The sequence below is a fragment of the Lipotes vexillifer genome, unplaced genomic scaffold, assembly GCF_000442215.2.
Source record: "Lipotes vexillifer unplaced genomic scaffold, Lipotes_vexillifer_v1.1 scaffold914, whole genome shotgun sequence".
Taxonomy (NCBI): domain Eukaryota; kingdom Metazoa; phylum Chordata; class Mammalia; order Artiodactyla; family Lipotidae; genus Lipotes; species Lipotes vexillifer.
The window spans coordinates 2,610,602-2,634,817 of NW_006780388.1; the positions used below are offsets into that span (position 1 = coordinate 2,610,602).

The 24,216-nt window shown below is 60.2% G+C and overlaps 1 protein-coding gene across 1 annotated transcript in view; it reads left to right on the forward strand.

The window, feature by feature from the left end:
- PKD1 (polycystin 1, transient receptor potential channel interacting) overlaps positions 1–24,216 on the forward strand; it is a gene marked incomplete at its 5' end in the record, with an annotated part of 46,311 nt that continues 22,095 nt past the window's right edge. The window contains 14 exons of the mRNA XM_007453667.1: positions 1–215; positions 16,156–16,227; positions 16,348–16,419; positions 16,505–16,674; positions 17,021–17,692; positions 17,792–17,975; positions 19,140–19,360; positions 19,701–19,816; positions 20,227–20,353; positions 20,695–20,942; positions 21,431–22,186; positions 23,065–23,196; positions 23,401–23,576; positions 23,819–23,952. Coding sequence (XP_007453729.1) covers positions 1–215; positions 16,156–16,227; positions 16,348–16,419; positions 16,505–16,674; positions 17,021–17,692; positions 17,792–17,975; positions 19,140–19,360; positions 19,701–19,816; positions 20,227–20,353; positions 20,695–20,942; positions 21,431–22,186; positions 23,065–23,196; positions 23,401–23,576; positions 23,819–23,952 — 3,295 coding nt within the window. The remainder of the gene's footprint in view (positions 216–16,155; positions 16,228–16,347; positions 16,420–16,504; positions 16,675–17,020; positions 17,693–17,791; positions 17,976–19,139; positions 19,361–19,700; positions 19,817–20,226; positions 20,354–20,694; positions 20,943–21,430; positions 22,187–23,064; positions 23,197–23,400; positions 23,577–23,818; positions 23,953–24,216) is intronic.

A 24,216-nucleotide genomic window follows, 5' to 3' on the forward strand; every position in this document is an offset into this window, starting at 1 on the left:
CCCCCGCCCGCCGCGCCCGCCCGCCTGGCGCTCGCCTTGGGCCTGGGCCTGTGGCTCGGGGCGCTGGCGGGGGTCCCCGGGCGCGGCTGCGGACCGTGCGCGCCCCCCTGCCTCTGCGGCCCGGCGCCCGGAGCCGCCTGCCGCGTCAACTGCTCCGGCCGAGGACTGCGGACGCTCGGGCCCGCGCTGCGCATCCCCGCGGACGCCACAGCGCTGTGAGTAACCCGCCGCCCGCAACGTGGGCCGGGCGGTTGCCTTGGCGCCCGGCGGGCGCAAGGACTGGCGGCGGCCGGGGCCCGGCGGGGCGCGGGGCGCCTGCACCCTTAGGGGAGAGGCCGGCCGGGCAGGCCGCGGGCCTGGCGGGCCTCACAGGGCGTGGGCGCGTCCCCGGCCTCTAGAAGGGGAAACGGAGTGCGGGCCAGGCCTCTCCCAGGGCGAGGCTCCAGCGCAGTGAGGTCGGCCCGACTAAATAAGGAAAACCTGGGACTGGGGCCGGCTCTCAGCCCGCCTGGCCTCAGCCAGAGGGAAATAGGAAAATACCGGATTCTGTGCAGGCGGAGACATCGCACCACCCGGTGGGGCTCCGCTAACGCCAGCTGACTGGGGGCCTGTAGCATCGTGCGGAGGCGGGGCGGGAAGGTCTCTGAAAAACAAACTCTAATTAGAGCCTAATAGGATGCGGCTTGGCCTGGGGGCATACCCAGCACTTGGGAGCCCAGGAGTAGGAAACTAGGAGGTGGAGAGCTCTATCTGGGATGACAGGGAAGGCTCTCCGGAGGGGGTGGACAAGAATTTGATGGATGTGTAAGAACTGGCCTGTTACTTGAGGGGCAGGAAGGTGGGTTTAGGGGAAGGGAGGAGAGAACCATGTGTGCAAAGGCCTGGAGGCTGGACTTGGTCGAACGTGGGTGTAGGGGTACACCTCCAGTGTGGCAGCTGTGGGGGGAAGGGGTAGTGTGAGGGAGTGGGAGCAGGATGGGTGGTGGGCTGGCATCATGAAGGGCCTCATTTGTGCAGTTTAGCGTTCTGATGTTATCCTGGGAACAGTAGGGGGGTAGCATGGCCATGAAGGGGTTTAAAACGCTGAAAAGCAATTGTCAGGTTTGCATTTTGGCAGAAATAATAACAGGCAGTCTTTATGGAGAGCTTGCCTCCAGCCCGGGCCTGTGCCAAGCTCTGGTTGTGAATTGTCACACATAACCCTCATCCTAACCCTCTGAGGTGAGGTACAGTGAAGGTGCTCATTTTATAGATGAGAAAACAGCCCAGAGGTGATGGTGATGTGATTTGTCCAAGCACAAGTAGCAAGTAACAGCCAGTACATGGCAGAGGCAGGGTTTGACTGTGAGGAGCTGAGGGTTGGATTGAAAGGGATTCAGGGGACTGAGATTTTCAGATGGTTGTCCCCAGAGATGGGGACAGGCTCAGGGCCTGCTTATCCACATCCCTCCAGCCCCGTCTGGGTACTTGCAGACACCTAAGCCAGGACTCCATCACTCCCTGGCTGCATGCTGGAATCCCTTGGTGGGGGTTTAACATCCCCAGGCTTATTAAACATGGGATTTGGTTTTGTAATGTTTTGTAATGTTCCCTGGGTGACTCCAGTGTGTGGCCACCTTTTATGAGGGGGACCCTCATGGTCAGTGTTCAGACGAGTTTGGATGTTGGCGGGTGGGGCAGGGGTGGGTGCTTCTCCTGGATGGGTCCTCCTTGGGGCTTTGCTGGGGGTTGGGGCTGGGGGCTGGGGGCAACCAGGTTCTCCAGGGGCAGCGGCTGGGAGCCATGGGGCCACGCTGTCATCTTGCTCCCTGCCAGCTTAAGTGTTTGCCATCACGGCTGTCTCTGTGGAGGTGGGCTTCTGGCCTGCAGCCAGTGCCCACACAGTCGTTTTGGATCCACTCCACTCCTTGTTTCTCAACACTGTGAGTAAGGTTACATACGTCTCTCGTGGGCTGAGAGCTGCTGGGGGGTCAGGCCCCAGCTCCTGCTGGTTATTCCCGCTTCCTCATCACCTGGCGGCATGCTGAAATAAATGGTACTGGTAGCTTGGCCAGAGGCCCGCAGCAGGGTGCAGGCTCCCAGGCATAGCAACGGAACCTGAGCCTGTTGCCTTGCATGTGTCCCCTTAGGCTCTGGTGTTGGGTTTTGGAGGTCCAGGGAGCTGGTGGCCTGGCCTGAGCCAGCAGGATTCCCAGGGTTGCTGACCCTGCAGCATGTGATGATGGGACTCTGGGAGGAGGGGGATGGGGAATAGAGGAGACTTCATGTTCTTGTTGACACTCTGAAGCTGCCTCTGGGAGATTTCCAGAGGACTGGGTGCAAAATGGTAAACTGGGCCCTTGGGTGCAAATGTTAAGGCCCCCTCACCCCGGTCCCTCAGGCCACCATCTGTGCTCTGTGGGCTGCCCCAGCCATTCTGCCTGTCCACCCTGCAAACCCCCTCCTCAGGGAGCAGGAGATGGGTGAGGCTTCTCTTCTCCAAGGGAGCAGGGCTGAGCTCAGAGATGCCAGGGAGCCTCCCGGGTGAGGGTGTGCGTGTCCAGGGGCCCCAGTACCCCTGCCTCCTGGGTGTCACCAGCAGCCTCCTCTAGCGGGCTCAGGCCTGGTGTCTCTGTCATCAGTGTCTCGCAGCCACCCCTCCATTTGAGACTCCTTGGCCAGCCTGAGCTGTGGCAGGACAGCTGTGTCCAGACTTGGGTGGGAGGACAGGGGCTGGCTGGTGGGGCCCCTGGGCCTCGGCATGCAGGATGGCCCAGTGTTCTGAGACCGCAGCCGTTCTTGGGTTAAGTGATGCTGCTGGGAGATGACAGCCTGAAAAAGATGACGTTACTCAGTAAAATGTTGTTGCTCTCCTATTTTTAAAGCTTTTATCCTGGAGAGTTTGAACATACACAAAAGTGGGAGGAATAGTGTGATGAACCTCATGGACCCACTGTCCTGTGGCCTGGCCTGCCCCTCCACACCTCCACCCCACCCCAACCCATTTTGGAAGCAAATTCCAGCCATCCTACTTTTGATCTGTAAGCATTTTGGAATGTATGGTGACACCTCGATCACACCTAAAACAGTGCATAATACCCTGATCACTTTGCATGTCCAGTGTGTTCAAATTTGTGGTTGTCTCAGTTTTTTTAGCAGATTGAATTAGGACCCAAATAAGGTCCACGCAGTGGCAGTGCGGTTAGTTGATGTCTTTTAAATCTCTGTGGATGTGTAGGCTTTCCTTCCATCTGTTTCCTCTTGTGTGATTTATTGAAGAAACCGGCTCCGATGGCACCTGGCTTTTGGATTGTGTCTCTGTGTGTCCCTCTGCCCTTGGTGTTCTTCCTGTACATTGATGGTCGGGTCCAGAGCTGTGTTGTATGGTGAGCCACATTTCAAGTGCTCGAGCCACAGAGCCAGCGGGCTACCGTGTTGGACGGGACGGCATAGAGAGTTCTAGATGTGACAACACTGCTCCAGGTGCTGTCAATCATTTTCAGGTGTGGTTGCCTTTGGCCGACAGCTTTTCAGGTGATGTGAGCTGCTAATTTTGGCCAGGGGCCCAAAGTGGGCCTCGTACTGTCTTGTGAATGTTTGGGTCTAGGACTAGGCTCAGAGCAGGGACTCAATAGGCACTTGGTTTGCTGATTAAAATATTGGGGCCTTAGGGTCTTCCATTGGCTGGGGGCACCCAGGGCCTTGCCCTTCCTCGCCTGTGCACCTAAATAATAGGGGAGTCTCTGGGAGACTCAGCCCCCAGGGCCTGCACAGGACATGGGTGTGAGGGAAGATGGACATCGGGGAGTAGACCCCTGGGCTTGGCGTGGGCCTGGAGTGTGTGTAACATGTTAGATTGCAGGTGTCATGCACGTGGCTGCCTTGAGGGCTAGCAGGGCAGCGGAGGGGCCTGTCTCTGGGCCCTCACCAGAGGGAGGGCCTGGCTGCTGTGTGCCTGGCCCTGTGCCAGGGGTCTTCAAGGCCCATGTCTGAGGCTTTTATGACAGCAGAGCCAGTGTTAAACCAAAAGACAGATGATAAGGAGGAGGCCGTTTTGGAGGGGCTCCCTGGAAGGATCCCCAGTGTAGGTGACATTGAAGCCAAGACTCAGTGCTCATGCAGGAGTCATGCAGGGGCTGGGAGAGAGCGTCCCAGATAGAGGGGACAGCCTGGTAGAGTCTCAGAGGTGCCAGGTGATGGAGGGGTGGGAGGTGGGGCCTCTATCGAGAGAGCGGGGGGCAGCATTGAGGGACCCAGGAGAGACGCATCATGATTGGCATCTTCTAGAAAGAACACTAGCTGGGGCGTGGAGACAGTGGGTTTCAAGAGGCCCTGGGTGTCCTGCGTACCCAGCTGGTCTCACCCTCACATTTCCTGAGCTGCATATGATAGCTGGCACTTGGAAATGCAGACTAAATGCACGTGTAACATTAGTTTTGTGGTAAGACACAGACTGCAGATTTGTCTGAACTGTGGGCAAGAGGGCACACACTGCCTTCTGTATAAGGTCCCCTGGCAGGTCAGGCAGGTGAATGGGGAGGCTTCAGCTTCATCTGTGACACCTGGGGACATGAAGGGACCAACACCAGAGCATTCCCAGTGCCAGTAACCCTCAGGAGCCAGGCAGTAGCTGGGAGCAGTGAGGACAGCCACCATTCAGGAGGGTGAACACACCTGCAAAACGACTGCAGGGTGGGGAAAACATATGCAAACCATCTATCTGATGAAGGACTTGTAGCTAGAATACGTAAAAACCTTTATGACTCAATGCTAAAAAATGGGCAAAGGATCTGAACAAATCAATCTCCAAAGGAGATACACAGATGACCAATAAGCACATGAAGAGATGCTCAGTGTCTAGCTTTCAGGGAAATGCAAATCAAAATTACAGTGAGATACCATTTCACACCCACTGGGATAGCTGTCACCAAAAGACAGACAATAAGGAGTGTTGGTGAGAACGTGGAGAAATTGGAATCCTCGTGCACGGCTGGTGGGGATGTAGGATGAGGCAGCATTTTGGAAGACAGTATGGCAGCTCCTCAGAAGATTAAGCTAAGCGTAGAGTTAGCATAGGGCCCAGCCATTCTCCTCTCAGGTGTATGTACACCCAAGAGACACAAAACCTACGTCCACACAAAAACTTGTACACAAGTGCCCGTAGCCGCATTATTCATAGTACCTGGAAGGTGGAAACAACTCAAGTGTCTATCAAGAGATGAATAGATACACAGAATGTGGTCTGTTCATGAAGTAGTATTCAGCCATGAAAAAGAATGAAGTACTGATACATGCTACAGCGTGTGGATGAGCCTTGAAAACATGTTCAGTGAAAGAAGCCAGATACAAAAAGCCACATGTTGCATGATTGCACTGATAAGAAATGTCCAGAACAGGCCAGTCCATGTAGGCACAAGCAGACTAGTGTCTACAGCTGGGATGGGGGACGGGGGTGGGGGATGGTGGCCAAGCATTGTGGGGTTTCTGTTTTGGGGGATGAAAATGTTCTGGAATTAGATAGTGGTGGTGGTTGCACAACCTTGAGAATATGCTAAAAACCACTGAATTGTAAACTTTAAGAGGGTGAGCTTTATAGTATGTGAATTATAAAACAAGTCTCTGAAGAAAATATCCCAGGGGTGCACCCCACTTCTGCAGCCGCCTTGTCTTCTCCACGGTTGCCATGAGTGGGGACTCTCTGCTGAGCCCTTTTCTTGTGATGTGTTGCCCCAATGCAGTTGGTTCCATTTTACAGACCAGGAAACTGAGGCTCCCAGAGGTTGAGTCACTTCCTAGGGTCACGTGGCTGGTAGATTGTGGCAGAGAGGTGATTTCATCAGCACGCTCTGGGACATATCCCCGGAACTGCATTTGGGGGCCTGGGGTACAGCACCAGTGACCTGCTTCATCAGCAGACAGAGGTGGCGGTGGGGGCATCCCTGAGTGGGGCTAGGGTATGTTTGAATGGGACCAGGTGGGCTCTGGACTCAGGCCCCAGCTGCTTGCCTGGCCCTGCCCTCCCCAGCCCTTCCCACCACCTCCCTCCTTGAAATTCCCTTGGCTGTCCCTGCTCTGGTCCTCCCCACTGACTTTCTATTTGGTTCCAGGAGGGAGGCAAGTAACACAGGAGTAGGGGACTTAGGCTCTGGGTCAGACCTGGTTCACATCCCAGCTCCTCCGCTTCCTGTATGACCTTGGCTGAGTCACTCGGCCTCTCTGAGTTTCAGTTGCCTCACCTGCAAAATGGGTACCATGAGTGGATGAACCTTATGTGGTTGTGGGGCGTCAGAGGTGAGGGTGTATGGTGCACCCACGGGACTCGGTTGATGGTGGCCACAATAATCATAACTGTTGCCAGAGTGGCCCCCCAGTCCCTTCTCTGTGTTCTCAGAGCCCATTATCTTATACCCAAGCATTGGCAGGAGTTGGGCCCCTAGGACCTACCCTGCTGCAGAGCAGACAAAAAGCCTGAGGAGAGGTGGCCCTGAGCTGGTGCACATGTGCCCATGACTGTGTTGCTCAGACCAAATGCTGCAGCAGATGGGAAATGCACAGATGAGCCTTGGGCAGGCAGGCTCCTGCACACCCCTTGGCACCCAGTCCAGGAGGCCCCATGTCCAGAAGCCTTCCTGCCTCCTCTGGTCTGGCCTCAGAGGTGCCTTCAACGCAAAGCCAGGTGGCTGTTGGGATGTATCATGCCTCGCATGTTTCTCTTGTGTTTTTATCTGTTTTATGCATTTGTGTGTTCGATGCCTTCATGTGTGGATGTGTAACATGGTGAAGTTATGAGGCATAAACAGTACTGTGAGCTCTCGTGTACACCTTGTGTAGTACACCTGCGCACACTCGAGCTGCTCAGTGCTCCCCGTGGCTCCCCGCTCACTGCAGCCCTCGTGTTGTCCCTTGAGGAGCTGACTGTACACCCAAGAGACACGAAACGCGGGCGCTTTGGGGGCAGGTGTGCCCAGTGTGCGCAGACTCGGTCTCCCTTTCCCAGATCTCTGCAGGCCCATCCTGTGGCTTCCACCTCGGAGGTTAGGTTCGGGCTCCTCTTCAGCTGCTCTGCCGTCTGTGACAGCTGGCCGGGTGGCGGTGCCGCCGCCTTCGCCCCCCACCTGGGGGGCCTGTGCCATGTAGGTGGGTGTGTGGGGACCCTGGCTCCCGAGGGGGACCCCAGCTGGGGTTTGGTTTCAAGTGAGGAAGCCATTTTGGATGAGACACACATTTTCCTTTCCGGAACACTGCGGTGGCCAGCGCCACAACGGGAACCCAGCCGGGCCCAGCCCACCGAGTGCTGGAATGAAAACACCCTGCTTCGGCCGCGCTGTCTGGGGTGGCGGCCACCGCCTGGGATGGCGGCCACCGCCTGGGATGGGTGTGCTGGGGCTCACCCTCCGTGCTGGCTGGCCAGGCTGCGTGCCTGCAGTCTCGCTGTCGGGCAGTCGCAGCTGGAAAATGCGGCTCACATCCTTTCTTCCCGGAACACCTCGTTCTTTATGGCTTGGCAGCTGTTTCCGCCAAAGGGCCCAGTGGTACCCAGCCGCCCATGCCAGGGAGGGGGCTACGTTTGGGGGCCACAGTGGGCAGGGCTCTTTCTCCCTCTGAGGTGCCCATGGGCCCAGGCCTGGCAAAGTGTGTCCCCTGTTCTAGCAGGCCTGGAGTCCACTCTGGGATCCTATGGGGCTGCCCTGGAAAGGGCTCTGTCCTGAGGCGGGGCAGAAGCCAGCCTTGCCTTTTGGCTGAGGCGAGGAATGAGGGCCAGTGCTCTGGGCAAGGCTAAAAGCACCCGGGGCCTCCAGATCCTGCACCTCTAAACTGAGCCCTCTAGCCCAGTGGCCGTGCCCCGCGGCCGACTGGGTGACGGGATTGCTGGCCACGCTGGATGCTTCTGCCCCTGGAATTCTGGAGGCCATGTGCCGGCTCCCAGGCCAGGATGGGGAGAGCCCCGGCTACCTTTGTCCCTCACTGTTCGGATTCTTGGGAGCGACCACAGGGTGAGGAGGGCAGCCTCCTGGAGCCTCAGCGTTTCCATCTGTAGAAGGGGTCGGCGCAGCCCCTGCCCTGGCTGGCTGTGATGGGCTAGGGTGCAGAGGGACATCCCAGCTGAAGGCAGCACCTGGGTGCCAGCGTCCATGGGAACTGGTCCTTTTCCTCCCCTTGCCCTGAAGAGTGGCCCCAAATCCCCAGCTGCAGGTGGAGGGGCAAGCTGGGCCCTCTCCTGGGAGGGTCCCCTCTTAGCCCTTTGCCACCTCCTGCCCCCAGTCTTATTAATGCCCTGACGGTGGCTGCCTCTTTGTAGGCTGATCTGGGAAGGCCCCTCTTCGGGGCTCCCTTCCTTGTCCTGGCCTATAGTTCCAGGGGTTTCCTGGGCAGGGGATGTCACCACACCAGACGCCTGTGTCTCATCCTGGTGATGGTTCAGTCGTGGGATGGCCACGCCTGGTGAGGGAGCCCATAACATGCTCAGGGAAACACAGGCCACCTCCTATTCCGACGCCCTGGGACAAGGCGCCAGGGGGCTCTCGCAGGCCTTTCCCTGTCTTTGAGGTCCAGACCCCCCTTCTGGGCCCTAGTTTGGCGCCAGATGGGGGTGGGTGGCTCGGGCTGGCCCCTCCATGCCCCTTGCGCCAAGAGCCTGCCCCCTGCCCACCCCTGCAGCTCACCCTCTCCGCATGTTTTTCTTCAGATCGGCTCTCTCTCCAAAACTTGAATTCATTAATTTAAACATCATCATTTCCGCCCCTGGAAGCCAGCCTCTCTCACCATAAATAGAAGGGAATGAAGACAGGGTGAGGTTACTAGACTCAAACTGACCCACCCCGTCCCACTGCCAAAAGGAGCCGTTACTGTGGCGTCGAGTGGGGGCACTGGGAGCCGAGCATGTGGGTGGGGTCTGGACCAGCCTGTGGGGTCCCAGGGCACCGGGACCAGCCTGTGGCCTCTCATCCCTTCTGGCTCCTGAGGGGATGTGTTGGGGGTCCCCCGTGGCTGGGCTGAGGGAAGCCTTTTTCCCTGGAGCCCTGGGGCCTCCATGGAGAGGACAGGGCAGCTGAGGCTGCATTTCTGGAAGCCCAGCGAGAGTGGGAAGCAGGAGCCCTAGGCCTCGGATGGGGAGTGGGGGGCCTTCTCCTGCCGCAGCTCTGTCCTGTCCTGCCAGAGGGAGGAGGCAGCTGCTGGCTCAGGCAGAGTGGTTACGTAACATCTGCAGGCGGCCTCTCTGGAGCCCGTTCCCCCCCAAGCCCTGTTTCCAGCGTGGCGGCCAGCGCCGGGTGGGGTGCTGGGCTGGGGCCTGGTGCTCGCCTCCACTGCTGACCACATGCGTCTGGAATGTGCAGATGTTTCCTTGGGGGCTCCGGCTGGCCCCCAGACCCCGCCTGGCATCTGGACTGGGGAGCAGGCACCCTGGCCACTCTCCAGCCTTGACAGAGAAGGAGACTGAGGCTGCTTGGGGCTGCAGGGCAGGGTCCTGGCTTATCTGCAGCCTCCGTTTCCTCAGCTCTAGGAGGCACTGCACTTGGAGCCACCCAGGGCTCAAAAGTGACCTCTCCTTGGCCTCCACCTCACACACCTCTTCCCACTTGGCTTTATCTAACAGCCCCCTCCCCATCTCTCCCTGTTGGGCCCTGAGACACCCTTCCCTGCCCCTCTGCGAGAACTAGGATGTGAGCAGGGGCTGAGCCCTGTGTGGGGAGGTCAGGGGGAGCCACCATTGTCCACAGGATGGGGGCCCCTCAGCACCTTCCGCTGGACACCTCCAGCTTGGTGGTGGAAGCAGGGGTTCTCCCCCACCCCCAGCTCCTGCTCAGAATAGGAAAGATCAGAGCCGGAAGGACACACTCCCCCGGGAGGCTGGATGTCTGATTTGGAAGGCAGGGGGAGTTGGGGCAGCCCAGTGCCGGGGGCAGACTGGGCTCTCCAGTGACAGCTGGGCACTGTGGGAAGAGAAGGAAGACCCAGGTGTGGGGGTAGAACAGGGGTCTTCACTCCTCCCCCAACACACTTACCTGTCTCGGGTCAGGAGAGGGAACAGGAGGGGACGAGCCAGGTATGAGAAGGCCCCCATCTCCGTCCAGTGCTGTGGGCTAGCCTGGTCCCTGGTGCCCAGGGAGGTGACACATGTCTTGTGCTGTTGTGGGTGTGTGTCTGTCCCCAGGTGGTGTGTGTGGTCCCCAGGTCACCCCTCCCCCTGAGCTGGCCTGACCCCTCCAGCCGTGAGGTCCCTGGAAGTTGCTGGCTTGGGCCTTGGAGGGGTCTGGGAGGGTCCACATGGCCAGAGGGTGGACCCTGCTTGGCCTAGGACCTCTTGGGTGCTGGCTCTCTTCCCAGTGGGGGCTGGCTGCTGTGGTGCTTAGCCAGCCTCTGCTGCTTCTGCCAGCTCTGCTGGACTCCTTGCGCTCCTTTAGGTGGCTCCCTGGGCTTGCTGTGTTCCCCACCGCCCCTCTTTGTAAGAGGGAACCTGAGTGGGGGGCAGGGCGTCGGTGACTATGATGATGTCATGGGGGGGTGCAGTGGAAACCCAAGGGGCTGGGGGTGGGGTGGGGCTGGCCCACAGCAGCCTTGGCATTCCCCCAGAACAGTGACGGCAAAAGCAGATGGAGGGACTTCCCTGGTGGCGCAGAGGTTAAGAATCTGCCTGCCAATGCAGGGGATTGGTCCGGGAAGCCCTGGTCCGGGAAGATCCCACATGCTGCAGAGTAACTAAGCCCGTGTGCCACAACTATTGAGCCTGTGCTCTAGAGCCCATGAGCCACAACTACTGAAGGCCGTGTGCCTAGAGCCCGTGCTCCGCAACAGGAGAAGCCACCGCAGTGAGATGCCCGTGCACCGAAACAAGGGGTAACCCCCGCTCGCCGCAACTAGAGAAAGCCCGTACACAGCAATGAAGACCCAACTCAGACAAAAATAAATAAATTAATAAAAATAAACTTATAAAAAAAAGAATCCACCTGCTAATGCAGGGGACACGGGTTTGATCCCTGGTCCGGGAAGATCCCACATGCCGTGGAGCAACTAAGCCCGTGCGCCACAACTACTGAGCCTGCACTCTAGAGCCCGCGAGCCACCACTACTGAATCCTGCGCACCTAGAGCCCGTGCTCTGCAATAAGAGAAGCGACCACGATGGGAAACCTGCGCACTGCAACGAAGAGTAGCCGGGCTCACCGCAACTAGAGAAAGCCCACGCGCAGCAACGAAGACCCAACGCAGCCAAAGATAAATTTATTTTTATAAAAAAGCAGATGGAGATGTGGAAAAGTGGCTGTTCAGGGCCTTGAGGCCAGGTGAGGACTCCACCGGTGTCTGCCTCCAGAGGCCCTCCTCCAGTGTCCTCTCTGCACCCCCACCACACTGTTACCCGTGGCATGCCCCTTATGGATGCTCCGAGGCAGCCCTGGCCTGTGGTGATGCACCTGGCTTTTGTCCTGGTTCTGCCTTCAGGCTGCAGGAGCTTTGCTGGGCAGGGTCTTTCTCTGCACTGTGGGCCCTGACCAGGCCCAGGTGAGTCCTGGGGAGAAGGGGCTCCCTGGAGCTGGGAGCATGGGGAGCACGTGGCCAGCACTCATGATGGGGTGAGGCTGTCTTCGTCAGTCGGGGGGAAAGCCTCCCGGGGGCAGCTGGGCCAGGCCAAGCTGGATAGAAGACTTAGCTGGGCCCAGGATGGCCAAGAGCCATGGGCCAGTAAGGCCAGGGATGATGGTGTCCTGCCAGGGTGGGCGTTGGCTGGGACACTGAGGTAGACCTGGCTCCCTCCTCCTGCCCTGGTTTTTCTGGCACCGCAGATGGCTCCCAGCAGCTGCCACTAATGATGGATTTTCCAGAAAATGGGATATGGAAAAACATTGTAGGGATTTTCCTTCTTTCCTCTTCTGCTTGAGGCCCTGGCTGGGGAGCTGTCCCTGGTGCCCCTGGTGGGTGTCTCATGCTTGCACTCACCCTTGTGTCCCACTGTCCCCCAGTCCCTGTCTCTGGATCATCTGACTGCCTAGGGCTTTTGCTTCTGGGCCTCTGCAGCTCTACTTCTCAGAGGCATGGATTCCACAGCTGTCCTCCCTTTAGCCTCAGAGGAGCCCCTGCTTGAGTCTAACTGAAGTTTCTCATGGCACAGCCGTCCCCACTTGGTGCGTTGTACTTGACATTGGGTGGAGTCTGTCTGCCTTTCCCTGCTCTCCTAGCCTGCCTCACCCCACCCTGGGGATGGTGTGGATGCCCCAGCAGCCCACCTCTGGGCACACATGCTCATGTGCAGTGGTAGAGGGCCTTGGCCTGTACTGGGAGACACCATGTGTGTGTGTGTCTCTTTTTTTTTTTTTTTTAAAGCAGATGAGACTGTCCCAAATTGTTTATTAGGTAGGAGTTTTACAAGCATTGCTTCCGTTAGCAGTAACAGCAGTGCTGGAGAGCGTTATGCCTTCTCCAGGCTGCACCGCGAGAGCCTCACCGTGCTTTGGTGATCCGCTGGGTGTCAGGATTCCTTCTTGTAGTTTTATGGAACGGATCAGTGAGGATAAACTCAAAGAATTTGTATGTGGAATCTTGGCCAACCATTAAGAATCCAGGGCTCTGCGGCCGTTCATTGGCATCGTGCTCACTCCTCAGCAACAGACTGAAGGCTTTGAGTGAACTTCAGCGGCTTAACACAGTGATGTGCAGGCGCCATGGGCTCCCTTAGGCCTGGGCGGCTGCGGCTGCCATGCCACACGCAAATCCTGTGTCTCCCATATCCTGCTGGGCCTGGTCTCCCAGCCTGTGCGCTGGATTGGCCGGCCGGGGTTAGGCGGGGCTGCTGTGGAGGGCACGGAGCACCCCAGAGGAAGGCTGACTGCTGCCTCCCCCACTGCTCTTGGCTTGCTTGTGAGCGCCCAGCTTGGCTTACCAGTGGCACCGCCAGATGGAAGGGGGAAGCTAGGCTCCGTTGTGAGGGGCAGAGGTGACCCTGCCAGAGGGTCCCGTCACTATGTCCCCTGACCCCCAAGGGCCTCTCTGCTTCTGGAGTTCCTGGGACCCATGCTCTGGGCATGGGCTCCCTGTCACACAGCCTTTGGGGGAAGGGACCTGCGTGCGCGCGCACACACCACCAGTATCCAGATGGGAAACCCAGCTGCTCAGTGAGGTTGTCCGGGGCCCCTGGCTCGGGTGAGTTGGGTGGGGCTCCAGCCTTGGGCCCACTGTCAGTGGACAGTGCCGCTTCTTGGAGTGGAGGAGGCCTTGCCCTGACCTCCCCGGTTGGTGTGGCTGCTGGCCCCCCTTGCCCAGCCCCTCGCCGTCTGCTCCCATCTGTAGCCCCCGCTCTAGGTCCTGCTGGGCATCCTGTCTGTCCCCTCCTGCACCGACTTTCTTTTGCTTGAAGAGCAGAATGAAAGTGTGGGAAATGGAGGGGCCTGCCTGCTCTCAGGAGTGGGGTTATTACCGTGCACCCCTCCAGCGCTTTCTTTAGAGTTTGAACAGTCACGGGGAGCGGGGGGACTGCATCTTGCAGCTGCGTTTCTCTTGCCTCTGTGGCTAAGCGGGGGTGTGAGCCACACCTGCTGACCAGCTCCTGTCACATCTCATGGGTGAGGGGAAAGATGTCTGTGCCTCGGGGCGTGCATGTGGCTGTGCCAGTGCCCAAAGCAGTCGGACTCTCAGGGCATGCGGCGTTACTGGGTGGCACCCACACTGCCGTTTTGCGCTTGTTGCCGGGATAGAGCCTTTGCCAAATCAGGTGTCCCCCCAGCCTGCACAGTCAGGCCACTGGTCAGAGCAGCGATGGGGCTGCAGGTCCTCTGGGCTGAAGCCTCTGTCCCCATGTGGTCCCAGCAGGAGCTGCAGCCCCAGCCCTGACCCTGTGGGACCCCTGTCCAGTCTCAGAGGTCCCGCTGCTGGGAGGACCCTGCCCCTTGCAGCTATGTAGCTCTTTTGACTGTGCCTGAGGTTCTACTCACAGCCCTTCTTGAGGAAGCCCCCAATTCAGGGGAGAACTTTGGTCTTGCCCACCTTTGCCCACCTACTGCCTGTACCCTCCTGCCTGAGGCCTTATGATTTGGAGGCTGCCTGTGGCCTGCTGCCTCCCCAGGCAGGCTGCAGCCAGCATCAGCTGAGCACGTCATGTCCACATGCCGTCCACTCAGTGCCAAGTCTCCCGATGGCTGCCCCCTATGCAGAGGGAGAGACCAGTCTCCCAGGGGTTAGCTGAGTGCGTCCACAGTCCCCCTTTCCTCACTCCCTTGGTGGGGGCTACAGGGGGACAGGAGCCCCTTTGGGCCTGGCTTCCCTCATATCACCTGCAGGCAGGTGGTGCCCCTCCAGAAGTCCCCCAGGTGGCCACCTGGCTGTGTTGGAAACCAGGATCATGTGAGCAGCCCGACTGAGAACTGGCCCCCAGCCCTTGGCCCCCAGCCAGTATATGGGTATAGGTGGCCATGAGGCCCCATATGGATAGCAGGTCCCCAGGAAGGAACAGTGGTCAGGGGCTGGGGTGGGGGCCATTTCCTGAGCCTCATTCCAGAAGTGGTCCTGGACATTGTGAGCCAGGCAGAGGTATCATACCAGGCATCCCAGCACCACCCCTGGGCATGGTTTTGGGGTCTGGGCTGGCACTCAGGCCCCTGGCTTCCAGGAGGGCCTTGTCTTCACACCAGCCAGTTCTTATTAAGTTCTTGTTGTATGTGGGGCAGGTGGAGAGAGCAAAACCCATTCCAGAGGGTGGCTCATGGAGCTGGGCTTCAGGACACCCCTCAGGCTGCCACGGGAGCTCGGATTAGAGGGACTGTGAAGTCTGGGCGGGTGCCCAGGGATGGGGGTCTGGACCAGGCTGTGGCTTGGGTAGGGTGGGGGAGTCTGAATGTTTTAGGAGCTGAGTTGACAGGACCTGGAGACAGATAGGCCTGGAGGAGGCATTGACAGGCCAGGGAAGGGCAGGCCTGGTGAGAGGCATTCTGGGGACATCAGAGGGCCAGAGTGACACCTGGAAGGGCAGAGGCTCCAAGGGTGGGAGGCCCAGGCCTCGTCAGTTTGGAGACTATGGCGGGAGGTATAGACCTGTGGGAACACAGGGAGCCCTGGGGGGAGTGGCAACTGGAGGTGTCCACTGAGTCAGGCTGGTCCGGGGTCCCTGCCCAGGAGGTGGACGGGCCAGGTGACTGGCCTCCACCTCTGTGCCGGGCGGGGAGGTGGAATTGTTGACTAGAGAGTGTATCCTCGGAAAGATTCGCGAGGGGCTGAGGTCATGTAGTCATTGGAGTGTAGTCACTGGTGTGTCACCACCACGTCACCTGCACTGGGGGTGATGGTAGACAAAAAGTGCTGTTGTGCTGTTTTCATTGGTGTTTCTCCAGTTATGAGACGGGGTGTTTTTCTGTGTATCTGTGACATTTGTATATCTTTCGTTAATCTTGCCTATTTTCATCTTTGGCTTTTTTTTTTCCCTTGGAGTAGCTTGCTTTATGGTTTGTTAACAGCATATGTGGAAAGGGGATTATGGGCCTTTAATCCATCATCTGAATTGCTAGTGCTTTTCCCAGCTTGTAGTTTGTTTTCTGATTTTATGATATTTTGTGTGGAAGTTGCATGTTTTTGTGCAGTGGGATCTTTCGGGTTTTGATGTTTTATTTCTGCTCATAGTTTCATGCTTTGAGAACCCGTGACTCTTCTCCCGTGTCTTGCACCATGTTCGATTCTCTGATATGGTTCTGTTGACCTTGAGGGCCTGGGATTATGGAGATCCAGCTCTAACTCTGGTGCCCAGACCCCAGAGACTTAGCACGGGCTGTCAGTACCGCTCTGCTATGGGGTCGTCCACCAGAGCCCCCTTCCCGTTTGTGTGGTCTGTGCCACATTCCCCCCACCCTCCAGCTGGTAGCAACTGGTCCCCTGGCCCTGGAAACCCCTGGGCTTCCTTGTGTGTTCTGAACCCTGTGTGGAGGGGTGAAGCCTGCCCTCCATGGTGCAGTCCTGCTGGGCGAGGGGGCAGCAGGTGGGAGGGGAAGGGGCAGGGCATGGATGGAGTGCTGAGGGGCCAGCTCTCTCCTGCCTCGGGCTGTCCAGATGAGAGTTCATTCAGGTCTTCCACCTCTGGCCCTGGGAAGAGGGAGCTCAGAAGGTGGGAGGCTGCAGCTGGAGAGCATCTGAGGTGGGCCCGGGTGGACTCTGTGCCCTGCCTTGGGCCCCAGCACTGACCTACAGCTGCTTTGCTCTCTAGAGATGTCTCCCACAACCTGCTCCGGGCACTGGACGTCGGGCTCCTGGCAAACCTCTCGGCGCTGACGGAGCTGTGAGTGTCCCCTCCAGGGCCGCTGCGGGATTCCACGCAGTGGGCAGGTGGCGGCTGCCTGTCATTGTTGTGGTTAAGGGGGCTTGCGTCAGACCATGTCGAATCTCTCCTTTCTTCTAGGGACATAAGCAACAACAAGATTTCTACATTAGAAGAAGGAATATTTGCTAATTTATTTAATTTAAGTGAAATGTAAGTTTTGTTGGTTTTGGTGGCTGTTGGCAGCTGGGCCCGTGGCCCCCACACCTGCCCTCTGAGCCTGCCCCGCCCCCTGCAGAAACCTGAGCGGGAACCCGCTGGAGTGTGACTGTGGTCTGGCCTGGCTGCCGCGCTGGGCAGAGGAGCAGCAGGTCCGCGTGGTGCGGCCCGAGGCGGCCACGTGCGCTGGGCCCAGCCCTCTGGCCGGCCGGCCCCTCCTCAGCGGACCCCTGTTGGACAGCAGCTGTGGTGAGTGCGGGTGGGCGGGACACACTTGGTCCCTCCCTGCCGGGCAGCTTGGCCAAGCAGCCGGCGGGAACCCTGCCGGTTTTCAGGGGTCTCCAGCCTATGGTGGCAGATGGGGATTGGGGAACAGCTGCACGAGAGAAATAATTACAGGGGCTAGGACAGACTGACTGGGGGAGGGGTCACGGAGGCCCTCTGGACCAGGGTACCATGTGGGTGTGAGGCGGGGAGACCAGTCTGGGGGTGGGGGCGAGCGCCACGTAGCCGTTGGAGGGTCGGAGATGATGTGATCTGGGGTGTAGAATGGGGTGGGGTGCACCCTCGGGACCAGCCTGCCTGCCCCTTCCAGGTGAGGAGTACGTCGCCTGTGTCCCTGACGACAGCTCGGGCGCCGTGACGCTGGTGGCTTTCTCAGCTGCCCATGAGGGCCCGCTGGCCCCTGAGGCCTGCAGTGCCTTCTGCTTCGCGGCTGGTCGGGGCCTCGCGGCCCTCTCAGAGCAGGGCAGGTGCCTGTGCGGGTTGGCCCGGCCTCCCAATGCCTCTTCGGCCTGCCTACCCTCCTGCTCCAGCCCCCCACTGCCCTCCGCCCCCACCTGTCGGGGGCCCACCCTCCTCCAGAACATCTTCCCTGCCTCCCCAGGGGCTGCCCTGGTGGGGCCCCAAGGACCTCTGGCCTCTGGCCAGCCCGCAGCCTTCCACGTCACTGCCTCACTGCCAGTCAGCTCCACGCGCTGGGACTTCGGCGACGGCTCCCCTGAGGTGGACGTTGCTGGCCCGGATGCTACTCACCACTATGTGCTGCCTGGGCGCTATCCCGTGACGGCAGTGCTGGCCCTGGGGGTTGGCTCTGCTCGGCTCTGGGCAGAGGTGTGGGTGGAGGCGGCTCCCGTAGCCCTGGAGCTCATGTGTCTGGCCTCTGTGCATAGCGACGAGACCCTGAAGCTTGGCGTCCGAAACCGTGGCGGCTCTGGCCTCGAGGCCACCTACAGCATTGTGGCCCTGGGCGAGGAGCCAGCCCGAGGTGGGGCCACCCCGCCCCTGGGCCTAAGTCGGGGTGGGTGGGGCAGCCCTGGTTGCGCACACATCAATGCCCCGTCTCTCTGCTCTCTGACCCCCTCAGTGGTGCATCCGCTCTGCCCCTCGGACACTGAGATCTTCCCTGGTAACGGGCGCTGCTACCGCCTGGTGGTGGAGAAGGCGGCCTGGCTGCAGGCACAGGAGCAGTGCCGGGCCTGGGCCGGGGCCGCCCTGGCTATGGTGGACAGTCCTGCCGTCCAGCACTTCCTGGTCTCCCGCGTCACCAGGTGCCTGCCCAAATGCCACTGGTCCTTGGAGAGGCTGGGAGGTCGGGGGAGGTCCCCAGAATGCTGGGGTGGGAATGGAGCATGAGCACATTGGGGTGTCTGGAGGTGCTGTGTCCAGCCAGCCAGCCTGGCTCTGGGGATGAGGAGCCATGTTGTGCCCATGTGTGGCCGTTCCTATCAGCTCTCCCGGCACAGATGTGGACACGGGGGTGCCCACTGTGGGAGGTGCACCCCCGACCCTGTATCCTGCCCCCACTGTCCCATGCTGGGCCCCTCCTGGCAGGGACGGGGAGGTTCTGGTGTGACCACGGAGGCTGCACTTCCTCCTGCTCCTCATGCTGCTCCCCCCCTGGGTGGTCACTGCTGCCAAGCGCTGCCCATGCACGAGGAGCCTCTTGGACGCTCTGGCTGCCCAGGCCTGTGGGGGCATGTGCTCTGTAGGGGTCACTATAGGTGGCCCCGCCTGGTCTCAGCCCTTAGCACCTGCAGTGGCTGGGGGGCGGGATGGGGTAGAGGCTGGCCCCCCTCCTTTCCCAGGGTCCCTGTGTGGGAAGGGACTGATTGGACTGTGGGTCACCCAGGACTTCCCGAGGGGAAATCAAGGCCCAAAGCAGTCAAAGCCCTTGCCCAAGGTCATTTGGTTCCCAGGTAGTAATGCAACCCCAGCACCCAGCTCTGACCACAGCACCTCAACCACACCCCTGCTGCCTGTCCCTCTGTCTGACCCTGTCCCAATATTTGTCCCTGTTCTTGTATCTACAAGCCCTGCCTCCAGGAGGGTGTCTCTGCCCTGGCAGAGCTGTGGGAAGTAGCCTGTTTGGGGGCTGATATGTGGGTGTCTTGGTCCCCAAATGCCACACCTGGAGCCTCACCTCTGGGCACACACAGGTCTACGTGGCCCTGGGCCAGAGTGAGGTGGAGCTCCATGAGGGTCTCAGCTGGGCACCTGGCCCCATGGGATGGGTGATTGGGTGGGTACTGGTGTGGGCCTTGCTTGCCAAGTCATGTATGAGCCTCAGTTTCCCCATTTGGAAAGTGGGGACAGAGGCAGAGCCTGCCTGACAGGCTGCTCTGAGGAGGGTGCCCCCAGAGAGAGGGCAGAGGGAGGGGAGCTTGTCTCTGGGGAGCCCCCGAGCACCTGCCCTTCCCTCTGTCTGCCTGCAGGAGTCTGGACGTGTGGATCGGCTTCTCGGCTGTGGAGGGGGTAGAGGTGGGCCCAGCGCCGCAGGGTGAGGCCTTCAGCCTGGAGAGTTGCCAGAACTGGCTGCCCGGGGAGCCGCACCCTGCCACAGCTGAGCGCTGCGTGCGGCTCGGGCCTGCTGGGCAGTGCAACACGGACCTGTGCTCGGCACCGCACAGTTACGTCTGTGAGCTGCGGCCCGGAGGTGCGCTGGGGCCTCTGGGAGGCTGGGGAGCAACTGCTGCCCTGGCCCAGGACACCCCTCCTCCAAAGCATACAGGGTCCCTTGGCCACCCTGGGAGCTCCTCCCATCCTGGCCAGGACAGCTGCCCCTGGCACCCCAGTTCATTCCTTAGCTGTTCAGTGTTTGTTAGGTGTTTGCTGAGTGTCTGCTGTCCCGGACTGAGCCCACACTGGACAAAACAGGTGGAGGGAGCCAGGGGCTACTGCCAGGTGGCTCAGTCCCAGGTCTGGTCCCACCCTGGGCCCCCAACACACTCCTCCTCGGCCTGGAAACAGCACCTCATTGCACACTTGCACCACAGGCCCTGTGTGGGATGCAGAGAACTTCCTTGTGGGAGCACCCAGTGGGGACCTGCAGGGGCCCCTGAGCCCCCTGGTGCAGCAGGAGGCCCTCACAGCCCCCCGGGAGCCCGTTGAGGTAGGCTGGTCTTCCATTTTTTTTGCCGTGGCTGTTGCAGTTCCCTTTAAAAAACAAGAAGCCTTTTTCTGGGCCTTATTAACATTCTGTGTCTAGTAGAGTCAGTGCAGAGGGGAGTAGCACCCAGGCCTGGCATCGGGAGAGCTCTGAACACTCCTGAGCCTTTTCTCTCGGTGCTTGGGGATTCTTTAGAAATGAAGGTACAATTCCTGTTGCTCACAGATGGTTTTGACCTGATTTTTTTCTCCTGAGTGACATTGTCTCCCACTGTGTGAAATGAGGCCAGTGGGGGCCTCTTGAAGGCCCATCTGGTGGCTCCTCCCCTCTGACCTGGTGGGTGTTTGGACATCGGGGTGGGGCTGGCTGAGGGCCAGGGTCGGTGGAGCTGAGTGGCCCCCCTGCCCTGGCAGGTGATGGTGTTTCCTGGCTTGAGTCCGAGCCGCGAAGCCTTCCTCACTGCTGCCGAGTTCGGGACCCCGGAGCTCGGCGGACCTGCCCAGCTGCGGCTGCAGGTGTATCGAGCCATGCGAGGAACAGGTGGGACTCCATCCTGGCAGTGGGACCTGGGCGGCTCGAGCAGCCTCTCTGCACTGTGGTGTCTGCTGGTCCCTTGCCCACTGGACTGGTCTCCAGCCTCAAGGTGGACAGTGGGGTCCACAGAGATGCCAACTCAGGCTGGGGATCCCAAGGATGGGTTTGGTGGGGAACTTGCTGGGGCTGGGGACTCACCAGGGTCAGTCAGCTGGCCTGGTGTGGGGAGGGTTAGAGGAGTGATGGTGGGGGCCGGGTACACTGCCTGGCGAGACCTCATGTCGTAGCAGGGCATCCTTGTGATCTGTTAGCAAATTGGGGTACCTGACACCCCCCTTTCCTTGCAGGGGCCCCAGGAAACAGCAGCGAGCCCCAGAGTAGGTCCCTGGAAAACAGGACTGAGCCCATCCCTACATGCACACCAGAAGGACACCCATGCCCCAGATCCAACATCTGCCTGCCTCTGGACGCCCCCTGCCACCTTCGGGCCTGTGCCAACAGATCCACATCAGGGCTGGGGCTCCCTGGGGTCTCCTATGCATTGTGGAAAGAGTTCCTCTTCTCTGTGCCTGCGGGTCCCCCCGCCCAGTACTCGGTGTGTATCACTGGCCTAGGTGCCTTCTGCCTCCCCATCAAACACGAACAAAATGCAGATTGTTCTGCACAGCCCTCCAGGTCCCCTAACCCCCCCGCCTCCCGCCTCGGCAGTGCTCTCCTCCTCTGCCAACCGTGAGAAGCTCCCGCCCCAGGGCCTTTGCACTTGCCTTTTAAGGAGGACTCTTCCCCTCTCTGGGCAAGGCTGGCCGGTGTCCAGAAGTCCCTCCCCTGTCTGGGGAAGGCCCACCCCTGCCTGCATCCTCTCTACCCTGTGTGTTCCGTCTGTCCCCATCTTGAGTGCCTTGGAGGCCCCTGTGAAGCCTGGTGGTGTGTGAATGAATGAGGAGTGTTGAGACCCCTGTAGGGGGTGACTCTGGGTTACCCCAGGGGGGTTCTGCAGCCCGCTGGAGCCCCTGGCCCAATGCTGCCTACAGGCCCCTGACCCACTGTGAGGACTTGACACAGGCCCAACCCCCTCTCCTGTAGGTCACCTTCCACGGCCAGGACAGCCCCCTGCTCCCTGGTGACCTCATCAGCTTGCAGCACGATGCCGGACCGGGCGCCCTCCTGCGCTGCCCCCCGGCACTCGGCGTCCCTGGCTCCGAGGCCCCGTACTTCTCCACCAACGTCTCAGCCTGGCTGGCCCACCTGCCTGGCAAGCTGGAGGCGGCCCCGGCTGGCCCTGCCTGTGCCCTGCGGCTGCTTGTTGCCACAGAGCGGCTCACCCCTCTGCTGGGCCTGAGCCCCAACCCAGGGCTGCGGCGGCCGGGGCGCTATGAGGTCAGGGCCACAGTGGGCAACAGCGTGTCCAGGCACAACCTGTCCTGCAGCTTCAACGTGTTCTCCCCGGTGGCAGGGCTTCGGGCCATCTACCCGGCCCCCTATGACGGCCGCCTCTACATGCCCACCAACGGCTCGGCCTTGGTGCTCCAGGTGGACTCCGGCACCAACGCCACGGCCACGGCACGCTGGCCTGGGGGCAACGTCAGTGCGCCCTTCGAGGCTGCCTGCTCTGCCACTGTGGCTGCCCTGGTGCCTGGCTGTGCCCACGAGGCCAATAGCACCCTGTTCTCAGTGCTGGCACTGCCCGGGCTCAGCGAGGGCGAGCACGATGTGGAGGTTGTGGTGGAGAACGGTGCTGGCCGGGCTAACCTCAGCCTGCGGGTGAAGGCTGAGGAGCCCATCCGAGGTCTCCGCGCCACGCCCAGCCCTGAGGCCCGAGTGCTGCAGGGCGTCCTGGTGGTGAGTGTGGGTCCCGCCCCCCGACCCGCCCTGAGACAAGGTGCCTATGCAGAAGGCAGCCTCTCCCCAGCGAGGAGAGCACTTGGCCGCCAGGGACAGTAGGCTCAGTGTCGGTTTCTGGGCAGGTCCTGTTCAGTGGCTCCTCAGATGGTTCGTTAATTCCTAAGTTACTGGGGAAGTCCCCTGTGAAACAGTTGCTCTGAAAATGCTTCTTTTTGCTTTCACATTTCCTGCACGAATTGTCGAACTCTCCACCCACCTCTGACCTTGCTGATCCTGGGTGTTTTCGGGGCCCTGCTATGTTCCCACCTGGCTAAAGTGAGCGCTTTTTGAGGTTGGGGCCTGATGCCACCCGGCCACTGTTGGTGCCACTCCGGGAGCGGCTGACCCTGTCCTGGGAGTACCCACCTCACATAAGGCAGCCACCAGTTCTGCAGCCTTAGCACAGGAGCTGTTGGGCAGTTGTGTCCCCTTCCCCTGGCTTCCCTGTTCACACCTGTTCTATCAGGTGACTCAGGTAAACATCCAGAGTCATGAGGCCCATTGAGACTCATGTGCCTTCCCAAATGGCACTGTGCTGTCCAGCTACGGGGGCCTGAGCAGGAGCCCTGGGTTGGGGGTGCACAGACTGAGGTGGGTTGGCTTCTTGTCACGGGTGTTGGGTTTACTTTACAGATGAAGAAACTGAGGTACAGAGAGGTCAGGATGTAACCAAGCCCAGGCTCAGCCCCGCACTATGTGGCCTCCTTAGCCTAGAGGGAAGCCCCATAGGGAGCTATGTCCAGGCGGATAGACGTGGGTTGAGGGCACAGTTGGTCCCCCAAAGACCCTGGGCTGGGGGCAGGGCCATGGCCAGCTGACTCTGTGCCCTTCCGCAGAGGTACAGCCCCGTGGTGGAGGCTGGCTCGGATGTGGTCTTCCGCTGGACCATTGATGACAAGCAGTCCCTGACCTTCCACAATGTGGTCTTCAACGTCATCTACCAGAGCGCTGCCGTCTTCAAGCTCTCGGTGGGCGGGGGGCGTGGGCACAGGGTGGAGAGTAGGGTGGATGTGGGTGGGGCGGGGGCTGGGCTGTCCGCTGCTCACCTGTGCCTTCTGTTCTGCTTTGCTCCCGAGGACCCAGTGGCAGCTGTGGGTGAGTGCGGGGAGGGGCTCTGTCCACGCTGCCCTGTGGCCGGCTGGTGGCCTGCTCACTGCCACCTGTCCCCACAGCTGACGGCCTCCAACCACGTGAGCAACGTCACCGTGAACTACAACGTCACCGTCGAGCGGATGCACAGGATGCGGGGCCTGCGGGTGTCTGCGGTGCCGCCCGTGCTGCCCCCCAATGCCACGCTGGCGCTGGCGGCTGATGTGCTCGTGGACTCGGCCATGGAGGTGGCCTTTCTGTGAGTGTGCTGGGCCCTGGGTGGGCCCCAGTTTCCACCTCCTCATCTGTCAGGACGTGCTGGGTACATAGGACGTTGGGAGCAGCTGGGGGGCTGCAGCAGGGCGGGTGGTACCCTGAAAGGAGGTGCAAGGAAAGGGGCTACAGCCGGGCCCTCCCCACCCCTCCCTACCCCTCCCTCCTACCCCTCTCTCTTACCCCTCCCTCCTAGCCTGCTCACTTGCCTGCTCGCTGCCCTGGCAGGTGGACCTTCGGGGATGGGGAGCAGGTGATCAGCCAGTTCAAGCCTCCATACAACGAGTCCTTCCAGGTCCCAGACCCCACAGTGGCCCAGGTGCTGGTGGAGCACAACATCACACATACCTACACTGTCCCAGGTAAGGGGCAGGCCTGCTGCCCTGCCAGCCTCCCGCTTGGGCGAGCCCTGCCCCGGGGACAGCCCCTCCCTGGTCCTGCCTCCCGGGATCCAGCCTGGGCTGTTGGCGCAGGGCCCTCACTGGAGTAAAGAAGGGATGTCCAGGGTTGAGGGGTGGACTAGGCCTCTGACACCCATGATTCAAGTCTGCCGGCCAGAAACCGGACCCTTCTATCCCCTCCAGACTCCTTTCCTGAGCCTTTTTTGGGGGAGAAGGGGAGGTTCC